Source organism: Rhinoraja longicauda, chromosome 2 (genome assembly GCF_053455715.1).
Source record: "Rhinoraja longicauda isolate Sanriku21f chromosome 2, sRhiLon1.1, whole genome shotgun sequence".
NCBI lineage: Eukaryota > Metazoa > Chordata > Chondrichthyes > Rajiformes > Arhynchobatidae > Rhinoraja > Rhinoraja longicauda.
In genome coordinates this window covers 7,303,415-7,316,344 of record NC_135954.1, presented here as the reverse complement: position 1 = coordinate 7,316,344, position 12,930 = coordinate 7,303,415, and the positions used below count along the sequence as shown (strand labels likewise).

The 12,930-nt window shown below is 48.3% G+C and overlaps 1 protein-coding gene across 1 annotated transcript in view; it reads right to left on the bottom strand.

Annotated features, from left to right (window-relative positions):
* The window catches only part of LOC144601979 (F-actin-uncapping protein LRRC16A-like), a 151,327-nt gene that overhangs the window by 21,355 nt on the left and 117,042 nt on the right, over window positions 1-12,930 (bottom strand). The window contains exons 26-27 of the mRNA XM_078414660.1: window positions 8,735-9,164; window positions 2,752-2,830 (exon numbers count right to left, since the gene is read on the bottom strand). Of these exons, the coding sequence (XP_078270786.1) occupies window positions 2,752-2,830; window positions 8,735-9,164 (509 nt within the window). The remainder of the gene's footprint in view (window positions 1-2,751; window positions 2,831-8,734; window positions 9,165-12,930) is intronic.

Genomic DNA, 12,930 nt, shown 5'->3' with positions numbered 1-12,930 from the left:
GTACGTCTTTGGAGTGCAGGAAGAAACCGGAGCACCCGGAGAAAACCCACGTGGGTCACGGGGAGAACGTACAAACTCCAAACAGATAAGCACCCGTAGTCGGGATCGAACCCGGGTCTCTGGCGCTGTAAGGCAGCAACTCTACCGCTGGGCCACTGTGCCGCCCCTGAGTTACTCCAGTATATTGTGTGTCGCTGACTAAATATTTCTTAATCTATATACTAAAACTCGTTTGTTTGTTTGTTTGTTTGTTCCTGAACTACAGCCAAAACGGTACATGATAGACAATAGACAATAGGTGCAGGAGGAGGCCATTTGTCCCTTCGAGCCAGCACCGCCATTCAATGTGATCATGGCTGATCATTCTCAATCAGTACCCCGTTCCTGCCTTCTCCCCATACCCCCTGACTCCGCTATCCTTAAGAGCTCTATCTAACTCTCTCTTGAATAGCCTACTCCTGCACCTATTGTCTATTGTCTAATTGGCCTCCACTGCCTTCTGAGGCAGAGAATTCCACATATTTACAACTCTCTGAGTGAAAAAGCTTTTCCTCATCTCAGTTCTAAATGGCCTACCCTTATTCTTAAACTGTGGCCCTTGTTCTGGACTCCCCCAACATCGGGAACATGTTTCCTGCCTCTAACGTGTCCAACCCCTTAATAATCTTATACGTTTCGATAAGATCTCCTCTCATCCTTCTAAATTCCAGTGTATACAAGCCTAGTCGCTCCAGTCTTTCAACATACGATAGTCCCGCCATTCCGGGAATTAACCTAGTAAACCTACGCTGCACGCCCTCAATAGTAAGAATATCCTTCCTCAAATTTGGAGACCAAAACTGCACACAGTACTCCAGGTGCGGTCTCACTAGGGCCCTGTATAACTGCAGAAGGACCTCTTTGCTCCTATACTCAACTCCTCTTGTTATGAAGGCCAACATTCCATTGGCTTTCTTCACTGCCTGCTGTACCTGCATGCTTCCTTTCAGTGACTGATGCATTAGGAAACCCAGATCTCGTTGTACGTCCCCTGTTCCTAACTTGACAACATTCAGATAATACTCTGCCTTCCTATTCTTACGACCAAAGTGGATAACCTCACACTTATCCACATTAAACTGCATCTGCCATGCATCCGCCCACTCACACAACCTGTCCAAGTCACCCTGCAACCTCATAGCATCTTCCTCACAGTTCACACTACCAGCCAGCTTTGCATCATCTGCAAATTTGCTAATGGTACTTTTAATCCCTTCATCCAAGTCATTAATGTATATTGTAAATAGCTGCGGTCCCAGCACCGAGCCTTGCGGTACCCCACTAGTTACTGCCTGCCATTCTGAAAGGGACCCATTTATCCCCACTCTTTGCTTTCTGTCTGTCAACCAATTTTCTATCCATGTCAGTACCCTACCTCCAATACCATGTGCTCTAATTTTGCCCACTAATCTCCTATGTGGGACCTTGTCGAAGGCTTTCTGAAAGTCAAGGTACACTACATCCACCGGCTCTCCCCTGTCAATTTTCCTGGTTACATCCTCAAAGAATTCCAGTAGATTAGTCAAGCATGATTTCCCCTTCGTAAATCCATGCTGACTCGGAACGATCCTGTTACTACTATCCAAATGCTCCGCAATTTCGTCTTTTATAATTGACTCCAGCATCTTCCCCACCACTGATGTAAGACTAACTGGTCTATAATTTCCCGTTTTTTCTCTCCCTCCTTTCTTAAAAAGTGGGACAACATTAGCTACCCTCCAATCCACAGGAACTGATCCTGAATCTATAGAACATTGGAAAATGATCACCAATGCATCCACAATTTTTAGCGCCACTTCCTTAAGTACCCTGGGATGCAGACCATCAGGCCCTGGGGATTTATCAGCCTTCAGTCCCACCAGTCTACCCAACACCATTTCCTGCCTAATGTGGATTTCCTTCAGTTCCTCCGTCACCCTAGGATCTCTGGCCACTAGAACATCTGGGAGATTGCTTGTATCTTCCTTAGTGAAGGCAGATCCAAAGTACCGGTTCAACTCGTCTGCCATTTCCTTGTTTCCCATAATAACTTCCCCCGCTTCTGACTTCAAGGGACCCACATTTGCCTTGACTATTTTTTTCCTCTTCACGTACCTAAAAAAGCTTTTACTATCCTCCTTTATATTATTGGCTAGTTTACCCTCGTACATCATCTTTTCTCCCCGTATTGCCTTCTTAGTCATATTCTGATAGCACGATAATTTCAGGCCCACCTTACTCACCGTCATCCCTTTGGTGCTAATGGAAGAAGTTTCATTGAAATCGGTGTTATATATTTAAAGTTATTCACACTTTAAAGTTTAAATCTATCTCCCAGGGAGGGAGGAAGTGGGGGGGGGGGGGGGGGTTGAGGGAGGGAGGGAGGATAAGGGGGTTGAGGGGAATGGGGTGAGGGGGAGGGTGAGGGGAAGGGGAGGAGGGAGGGGGAGGAGGGAGGGGGAGTGGGAGGGGGAGGAGGGAGGGAAGGGGAGGAGGGAGGGGGAGGAGGGAGGGGGAGTGGGAGGGGGAGGAGGGAGGGAAGGGGAGGGGAGGAGGGAGGGGGAGGGGGAGAGGAGGGAGGAGGGAGGGGGAGGGGGAGAGGAGGGAGGGGAGAGGGGGAGGGGAGAGGGGAGAGGGGGGAGGAGATGGTGCTGTACCAATGCAGGAGAGGTTTGGGCCCAACGGGTCCACTTGGTCTAGTACCTGTCTAAATGTTTCTTGACTTGAACTCACCTCTCCCCGTTTCATTTACTTGGTCTGCACTTGACAAGATGTCATGTGACTCCTTACTTCCTGCTTCGTTTTCCAGCTTCTGAAAGATGCACCAAAATTAAAGAAAAAATGTTAGCACACAAACGATCAAACCAGTTCCTTAATTGTTCCGTGGCCTTGAAGACGCAATTCTTGCTATTGAGGGCGTGCAGCGTAGGTTCACTAGGTTAATTCCCGGAATGGCGGGACTGTCATATGTTGAAAGACTGGAGCGACTGGGCTTGTATACACTGGAATTTAGAAGGATGAGAGGGGATCTTATCGAAACATAAAAGATTATTAAGGGGCACGTTACACGTTAGAGGCAGGAAACATATTCCCAATGTTGGGGGAGTCCAGAACCAGGGGCCACAGTTTAAGAATAAGGGGTAAGCCATTTAGAACAGAGATGAGGAAAAACTTTTTCAGTCAGAGTTGTAAATCTGTGGAATTCTCTGCCTCAGAAGGCATTATAGACAATAGACAATAGACAATAGGTGCAGGAGTAGGTCATTCAGCCCTTCGAGCCAGCATCGCCATTCAATGTGATCATGGCTGATCACTCTCAATCAGTACCCCGTTCCTGCCTTCTCCCCATACCCCCTCACTCCGCTATCCTTAAGAGCTCTATCCAGCTCTCTCTTGAAAGCATCCAACGAACTGGCCTCCACTGCCTTCTGAGGCAGAGAATTCCACACCTTCACCACTCTCTGACTGAAAAAGTTCTTCCTCATCTCCGTTCTAAATGGCCTACCCCTTATTCTTAAACTGTGGCCCCTTGTTCTGGACTCCCCCAACATTGGGAACATGTTTCCTGCCTCTAATGTGTCCAATCCCCTAATTATCTTATATGTTTCAATAAGATCCCCCCTCATCCTTCTAATTCTCAATGCATTCAAGAGAGAGCTAGATAGAGCTCTTAAGGATAGCAGAGTCAGGGGGTATGGGGAGAAGGCAGGAACGGGGTACTGATTGAGAATGATCAGCCATGATCACATTGAATGGTGGTGCTGGCTCGAAGGGCAGAATGGCCTCCTCCTGCACCTATTGTCTATTGTCTAATCAAGAGGACAGTCAGACTGGTCGGAGAATTGGCCTCCAGTGAATTGGCCTCCACTGCCTTCTGTGGCAGGAATGAAGGAATAAAACGCTGAATTAAAAGAGCAGGCACAGGAACCCAATGGGTTAAAGGATGAGCAACAAGGGGAAAATAAAACACAACTAATTTGGAATTGATAGTGCACTCAGCATTGATTGTAACAAAACACCAACCGAGCCAAGGCCCTTGGCGAGAAGTCAAAGAGCATTACATGCTTATTCATTGCTGGAGCTGCCTTAGAGAGGAATAGATGGCAGACTGATTGGAGCCCTATTGGATATTCAAGGGCACTTGCTTTGTTGGCAGTGGTGGCATGGTGGCGCAGCGGTAGAGTTGCTGCCTTGCAGCGCCAGAGACCCCGGTTCGATCCCGACTATGGGTGCTTGTCTGTACGGAGTTTGTACGTTCTCCCCGTGACCTGCGTGGGTTTTCCCCCAAGATCTTCGGCTTCCTCCCGCACTCCAAAGACGTGCAGGTTTGTAGGTTAATTGGCTTGTTGTAAACTGTCCCTAGTGTGTGTGGGATGCTGTTGGTGTGCGGGGATCGCTGGGCGGCGCGGACCCGGTGGGTCGAAGGGCCTGCTTCCGCGCTGTATCTCCAAACTAAACTAACCTAAGTGAAAGACAGAGGGGGAGAGAGTAGGCAGATGTGGGACACTGGGATTTTACACTGAAGTCTGCCGGATAAAAGACGTCACTCCAAAGACGTACAGGTTTGTAGGTTAATTGACTGGGTAAATGTAAAAAGAAAATTGTCCCTAGTGTTGTGTAGGATAGTGTTAGTGTGCGGGGATCGCTGGGCGGCACGGACCCAGTGGGCCGAAGGGCCTGTTTCCGCGCTGTATCTCTAAATCTAAAAAATCTAAAAAAATCAAAAGCAGATTATATAAAAGCACAAGGCCTGTCAAGGATCCTAGAATATTAAAAACTGTGATGTAATGCTGAGGGAAGACACAGAATGCTGGAGTAACTCAGCGGGACAGGCAGCATCTCTGGAGAGAAGGGATGGGTGACGTTTCGGGTCGAGTCCCTTTTCTGCAGCTCTCCGGCCAGACGGCATTTGGAGTGTGTTGCGAGCACTTTTGGCCCCCCAACTCTGAGGAAGGATGTGCTGGCTTTGGAGAGGGTCCAGAAGATGATTTGTGAGAATGATCCCAGGAACGAGTGGGTTGACATACGGCACAAGAGTACAAACTCAAGCCAATTAACCGACAAACCTTTGGAGCGTGGGAGGAAACCGAAGATCTGGGAGAAAACCCAAGATGGACACAACGAGCTGGGGATGACTCAGTGGGACAGGCAGCATCACTGGAGAGAAGGAACGGGTGACCTGTTTCGGGTCGAGACCCTTCTTCAGACTCACGCAGGTCTCGGACTTGAACCCGGGTCTCCGGCGCTGTGAGGCGGCAACTCTACCGCTGCGCCACCGTGCCAAAAAGACGCAGAGTGCTGAACTTTTTAGACTGCTAAAGTAAAGCCAATGCTTTTGTTTAGTTTATTGCTGCGTGTACCAAGGTGAATTGCTGACCAGTCAGCGGAAAGGCCACACATTGATTACAATCAAATAATCCATGTTGTACAGATACAGGATAAATGTAGGTCAGGGCAAACATATAAAGTAACTGGTCATTCTGGATTTAGTGTTGTGTAATGATCCTGATCTGATAAGGGGACTAGAGGTAAAAGAGCCATTAGGAGGCAGTGATCACAACATGATAAGTTTTACTCTGCAAATGGAAAGGCAGAAGGGAAAATCGGAAGTGTCAGTATTACAGTATAGCAAAGGGGATTACAGAGGCATGAGGCGGGAGCTGGCCAAAATTGACTGGAAGGAGGCCCTAGCAGGGAAGACGGTAGAACAGCAATGGCAGGTATTCCTGGGAATAATGCAGAGGTTGCAGGATCAATTTATTCCAAAGAGGTGGAAAGACTCTAAGGGGAGTAAGAGACACCTGTGGCTGACAAGGGAAGTCAGGGACAGCATAAAAATTAAGGAGAGGAAGTATAACATAGCAAAGAAGAGTGGGAAGACAGAGGATTGGGACTCTTTTAAAGAGCAACAAAAGTTAACTAAAAAGGCAATACGGGGAGAAAAGATGAGGTACGAGGGTAAACCAGCCAATAATATAAAGGAGGATAGCAAAAGTTTTTTTAGGTACGTGAAGAGGAAAAAAATAGTCAAGGCAAATGTGGGTCCCTTGAAGACAGAAGCAGGGGAATTTATTATGGGGAACAAAGAAATGGCAGACGAGTTAAACCGTTACTTTGGATCTGTCTTCACTGAGGAAGATACACACAATCTCCCAAATGTTCTAGTGGCCGGAGAACCTAGGGTGATGGAGGAACTGAAGGAAATCCACATTAGGCAGGAAATGGTTTTGGGTAGACTGATGGGACTGAAGGCTGATAAATCCCCAGGGCCTGATGGTCTGCATCCCAGGGTACTTAAGGAGGTGGCTCTAGAAATAGTGGAAGCATTGGAGATCATTTTTCAATGTTCTATAGATTCAGGATCAGTTCCTGTGGATTGGAGGATAGCAAATGTTATCCCACTTTTTAAGAAAGGAGAGAGAAAACGGGTAATTATAGACCAGTTAGTCTGACATCAGTGGTGGGGAAGATGCTGGAGTCAATTATAAAATACGAAATTGCTGAGCATTTGGATAGCAGTAACAGGATCATTCCGAGTCAGCATGGATTTACGAAGGGGAAATCATGCTTGACAAATCTACTGGAATTTTTTGAGGATGTAACTAGGAAAATTGACAGGGGAGAGTCAGTGGATGTGGTGTACCTCGACTTTCAGAAAGCCTTCGACAAGGTCCCACATAGGAGATTAGTGGGCAAAATTAGGGCACATGGTATTGGGGGTAGGGTACTGACATGGATAGAAAATTGGTTGACAGACAGAAAGCAAAGAGTGGGGATAAATGGGTCCCTTTCGGAATGGCAGGCAGTGACCAGTGGGGTACCGCAAGGTTCGGTGCTGGGACCCCAGCTATTTACGATATACATTAATGACTTAGACGAAGGGATTAAAAGTACCATTAACAAATTTGCAGATGATATACTAAGCTGGGGGGTAGTGTGAATTGTGAATTGTGAGGAAGATGCAATAAGGCTGCAGGGTGACTTGGACAGGTTGTGTGAGTGGGCGGATACATGGCAGATGCAGTTTAATGTAGATAAGTGTGAGGTTATTCACTTTGGAAGTAAGAATAGAAAGGCAGATTATTATCTGAATGGTGTCAAGTTAGGAGGAGGGGGAGTTCAACGAGATCTGGGTGTCCTAGTGCATCAGTCAATGAAAGGAAGAATGCAGGTACAGCAGGCAGTGAAGAAAGCCAATGGAATGTTGGCCTTCATAACAAGAGGAGTTGAGTATAGGAGCAAAGAGGTCCTTCTACAGTTGTACCGGGCCCTGGTGAGACCGCACCTGGAGTACTGTGTGCAGTTTTGGTCTCCAAATTTGAGGAAGGATATTCTTGCTATGGAGGGCGTGCAGCGTAGGTTCACTAGGTTAATTCCCGGAATGGCGGGACTGTCGTATGTTGAAAGGCTGGAGCGATTGGGCTTGTATACACTGGAATTTAGAAGGATGAGGGGGGATCTTATTGAAACATATAAGATAATTAGGGGATTGGACACATTAGAGGCAGGAAACATGTTCCCAATGTTGGGGGAGTCCAGAACAAGGGGCCACAGTTTAAGAATAAGGGGTAGGCCATTTAGAACGGAGATGAGGAAGAACTTTTTCAGTCAGGGAGTGGTGAAGGTGTGGAATTCTCTGCCTCAGAAGGCAGTGGAGGCCAGTTCGTTGGATGCTTTCAAGAGAGAGCTGGATAGAGCTCTTAAGGATAGCGGAGTGAGGGGGTATGGGGAGAAGGCAGGAACGGGGTACTGATTGAGAGTGATCAGCCATGATCGCATTGAATGGCGGTGCTGGCCCGAAGGGCTGAATGGCCTACTCCTGCACCTATTGTCTATTGTCTATTGTCATAGATACAGAGACAATAGGTGCAGGAGGAGGCTATTCGGCCCTTCGAGCCAGCAGCGCCGTTCAATGTGATCATGGCTGATCATCCACAATCAGTACCCCATTCCTGCTTTATCCCCATATCCCTTGATTCCGCTAGCCCTAAGAGCTCTATCTAACTCTCTTTTAAATTCATCCAGTGAATCGGCCTCCACTGCCCTCTGTGGCAGAGAATTCCACAAATTCACAACTCTCTGGGTGAAAAGGTTTTTCCTAATCTCCGTTCTAAATGGCCTACCCCTTATTCTTAAACTGCGTGACCCCTGGTTCTGGACTCCACCCACATCGGGAACATGTTTCATGCACCTAGCGTGTCCAATCTCCTAATAATTTTACATGTTTCAGTAAGATGGCGGCACGGTGGCGCAGCGGTAGAGTTGCTGCCTTACAACGAATGCAGCACCGGAGACTCAGGTTCGATCCTGACTACAGGTGCTGTCTGTAAGGAGTTTGTACGTTCTCCCCGTGACCTGCGTGGGTTTTCTCCGAGATCTTCGGTTTCCTCCCACACTCCAAAGACGTGCAGGTTTGTAGGTTAATTGGCTGGGCAAATGTAAAAATTGTGCCTAGTGGGTGTAGGATAGTGTTAATGTGCGAGGATCGCTGGGCGGCACGGACCCGGTGGGCCGAAGGGCCTGTTTCTGCACTGTATCTCTAAAAAAATATCTAAAGATCCCCTCTCATCCTTCTGAATTCTAGTGCGTAGAAGCCCAGTCGCTCCATTCTTTCATCATATGACAGTCCCGCCATCCCGGGGATTAACCTGGTGAACCTACGCTGCACTCCCTCAATGGCAATGATGTCCTTCCTCAAATTAGGAGACCTACTTACTTTCTGGACCGCGGCCCGCTTTTCCTGCTTGGCCTTGAATTCTGCCAGCAGTCCGCTGCCCATCACTTGCACCCCGTACCACCGGCCACTTTGCGGGCTCCCTTTGCCGTCCACCTTCTCCGTCCTCCCCGCCTCCTCCAGCGCGGCCTCCGCCGTGTCCGGCGTCTTGTGCCCCTCGGAGAGCTCGGCCCCGCCGTTCTGTTCCGCCTGCCTGGAGTCCCTCCTGCCGAGGTCTGGGGCCGGGGCCGGACCCTTGGTCCCACCTCTGGGCGACAGCGGCTCCTCGGTACCGCCCGCCGCCTGGGGCCTCTCCGCCTTGCTGGTGCGCGACTTGATCAGGTTGAGGAAGTTGCTCTTCTTGGAGTCCTTGCGCTTCCTGTCGTCCGACTCGCCGGAGTCCAGGGAGTCCGAGCTCCGTAGTGAGAGCCTTCTGAAACACAAAAATCACAAGACGTGTCGGTCAGCTGCACGCACACAGTTCAGTTTAGTCTAGACGCACAGTTCAGTTTAGTCTAGTCTAGACGCACACTGTTCAGCTTAGTCTAGTCTAGACGCACACACGCACACAGTTCAGCTTAGTCTAGTCTAGACGCACACAGTTCAGTTTAATCTAGTCTAGACGCACACTGTTCAGCTTAGTCTAGTCTAGACGCACACAGTTCAGTTTAGTCTAGACGCACACAGTTCAGTTTAGTCTAGACGCACACAGTTCAGCTTAGTCTAGTTTAGACGCACAGAGTTTAGCTTAGTTTAGACGCAGAGTTTAGTTTAGTTTAGTTTAGTTTAGATTAGACGCACAGAGTGTAGTTTAGTTTAGTTTAGACGGACAGTTTAGTTTAGTTTAGACGCACAGAGTTTACTTTAGTTTAGTTTAGACGCAAAGAGTTTAGTTTAGTTTAGACACACGGAGTTTAGTTTAGTTTAGACACACGGAGTTTAGTTTAGTTTATAGATCCATCGCGGAAACAGGTCCTTTCAGCCCACCAGGTCTGCACCGACCAGCGATCCCCGCATATATTTGGCCCTATACCCACTAGTTCACCGTTTACATGGTTTAAACTCTTGGTTAAATGCTTTAACTTTTACCGTTTACATGCTTTAATCCCCTGTCTATATGTATTGTATTGCACTGTTTAACTGTATTGGACTGTATCGTATTGTACTGCACTGTCATCCCGTCTACCCATATGTTTTGCATTTGTATTGCACTATGGCCCCCCCCAGAGGCACTCTGTTTCGTCCCATTTGTTGCATGAACTGTAAGGAGTGGAATGACAAATAAACTAATTGATTGATTGACTAATTGATTGATTGATTAATTGATTGATTGATTGGGACAATTTTTACATTTGCCAAGCCAATTCACCTACATACCTGCATGTCTTTGGAGTGGAGTCTCTTGCCCAGAGTAGGGAAATCGAGTACCAGCGGACAAAGGTTCAAGGTGAAGGGGAAAAGAATTCATAGGAATTTCAGTATAGGAGTAAAGAGGTTCTTCTGCAGTAATTTCAGTATAGGAGTAAAGAGGTTCTTCTGCAGTTGTATAGGGCCCTGGTAATACCACATCTGGAGTATTGTGTACAGTTTTAGTCTCCTAATTTGAGGAAGGACATCCTTGTAATTGAGGCAGTGCAGCGTAGGTTCAAGAGATTGATCCCTGGGATGGCGGGACTGTCATATGAGGAAAGATTGAAAAGACTAGGCTTGTTTTCACTGGAGTTTAGAAGGATGAGAGGGGATCTTATAGAAACATAAAATTATAAAAGGACTGGACAAGCTAGATGCAGGAAAAATGTTCCCAATGTTGGGCGAATCCAGAACCAGGGGCCATAGTCTTAGAATAAAGGGGAGGCCATTTAAAACTGAGGTGAGAAAAAACTTATTCACCCAGAGAGTTGTGAATTTGTGGAATTCTCTGCCACAGAGGGCAGTGGAGGCCAAATCACTAGATGGATTTAAGAGAGAGTTAGATAGAGCTCTAGGGGCTAGTAGAATCAAGGGATATGGGGAGAAGGCAGGCACGGTTTATTGATTGGGGACGATCAGCCGTGATCACAATGAATGGCGATGCTGGCTCGAAGGGCCGAATGGCCTCCTCCTGCGCCTATTTTCTATGTTTCTATGTTGCTAGGAATCTGGTGGGTAACCTTTTCACACAGTTGCGCAGCGGTAGAGTTGCCGCCTTACAGCGAATGCCGCGCAGGAGACCAGGGTTCGATCCCAACTACGCGCTCTGTCTGGACGGAGTTTGTACGTTCTCCTCGTGACCTGCGTGGGTTTTCTCCGAGATCTTCGGTTTCCTCCCACACTCCAAAGACGTGCAGGTTTGTAGGTTAATTCGCTTGGTAAATGTAAAAATTGTCCCTAGTGGGTGTAGGATAGTGTTAGTGTGCGGGGATCGCTGGGCGGCGCGGACCCGGTGGGACGAAAGGGCCTGTTTCCGCGCTGTATCTCTAAACTAAACTAAAAGGGTGGTGGGCGTATGGAAAGAGCTGCCAGAGGAGGTAGTTGAGGCTGGGACTATCCCAATGTTTAAGATACAAATTAGACAGGTACATGGATAGGACATGGTTGGAGGGATATGGACCCAGTACAGGCAGGTGGGACTAGTGTAGCTGGGACATGTTGGCCGGTGTGGGCAAGTTGGGCCAAGTACCTGCCCACCACATGTTCAGCCATCCCGCTGACTACGAGAGCAAATTCTTTAGTTAACTTTCGCTGAGAGATACCGTTCAGTTTCAGTTTAGTTTAGTTTATTGCCACGTGTACCGAGGTACAGTGAAAAGCTTTCGTTGCGTGCTAACCAGTCAGCGGAAAGACAATACGTGATTACAATCGAGCCGTCCACAGTAAAAAGATACAGGATAAAGGGAATAATGTGATTATTGTTTAGTGCAAGATAAACGTCAAGTAAAGTTCGATCAAAGATAGTCCGAGGGTCACCAATGAGTTTAGTTTAGTTTAGATGCAAAGAATTTAGTTTAGTTTAGTTTAGACGCACAGAGTTTAGATTTGTTCGATCAAAGATACTCCGAGGGTCACCAATGAGGTGGATAGTTGCTCTGGACAACTCTCTGGTTGTTGTTAGGATGGTTCAGTTGCCTGATAACAGCCAGGAAGAAACTGTGCCTGAATCTGGAGGTGTGCGTTTTCACACTTGCCTGATGGGAGAGGGGAGAATAGGGAGTGGCCGGGGTGAGACTGGGTCCTTGATTATGCTGCTGGCTTTGCCGAGGCAGCGTGAGGTGTAGTTGGAGACAATGGAAGGGAGGTCGGTTTGTGCGATGGTCAGGGCCAAGCTGTGATGCTTCCTGATAAAATGCTTTCTACGGCACATCTGTAGAAGTTGGTGAGAGTTGTTGGGGGCATGCCGAACTTCCTAAACCATCTAAGGAAGTCGTGTGCATTCTTAGCCATGATTGCTTTGATAAACTCCATAAAGGGAATAATGTGATTATTGTTTAGTGCGAGATAAAGTCCAGTGAAGTCCGATCAAAGATAGTCCGAGGGTCACCAATGAGGTGGATGGTAGTAGAGTAGGTGGTCCAGGACATGTTGCTGGTGATATTTACACCTGCAGATTCCCGCCACAGATGCTGTGAGAAGATTCAGAGGTAGAGAGCGGAAAGAGGCCCTTCGGCCTAGGATAGTGGCAATGCCTGTGTGGCTCGCTGCTCGGGTCCGCGCCGACCTGTGATCCCCGCACACATTACCACTATCCTACCCGACACACACTGGCGACAATTTCTTTTCACATTCACCAAGCCAATTAACCTACATGCCTGTAGGTCTTTGAAGGTTCACCAGATTGATTCCTGGGATGGCAGGACTTTCATATGAAGAAAGACTGGATAGACTCGGCTTGTACTCGCTGGAATTTAGAAGATTGAGGGGGGATCTTATAGAAACTTACAAAATTCTTAGGGGGTTGGTGGGAGGTGGAGCCTCGCTGGTGGGGGGTGGATCCTCGCGTGTCGGGGGTGGAGCCTCGCGGGTCGGGGGTGGAGCCTCGCGGGTCAGGGGGTGGAGCCTCGCTGGTGGGGGTGGAGCCTCGCGGGTCGAAGGCGGGGCCTCGCGGGTCGATGGCGGAGTCTCGCTGGTGGGAGGTGGAGCCTCGCTGGTGGGAGGTGGAGCCTCGCTGGTGGGAGGTGGAGCGAATCAACCGCTGCGTCGCCATGCCGCCCCTTCTTCCCGTG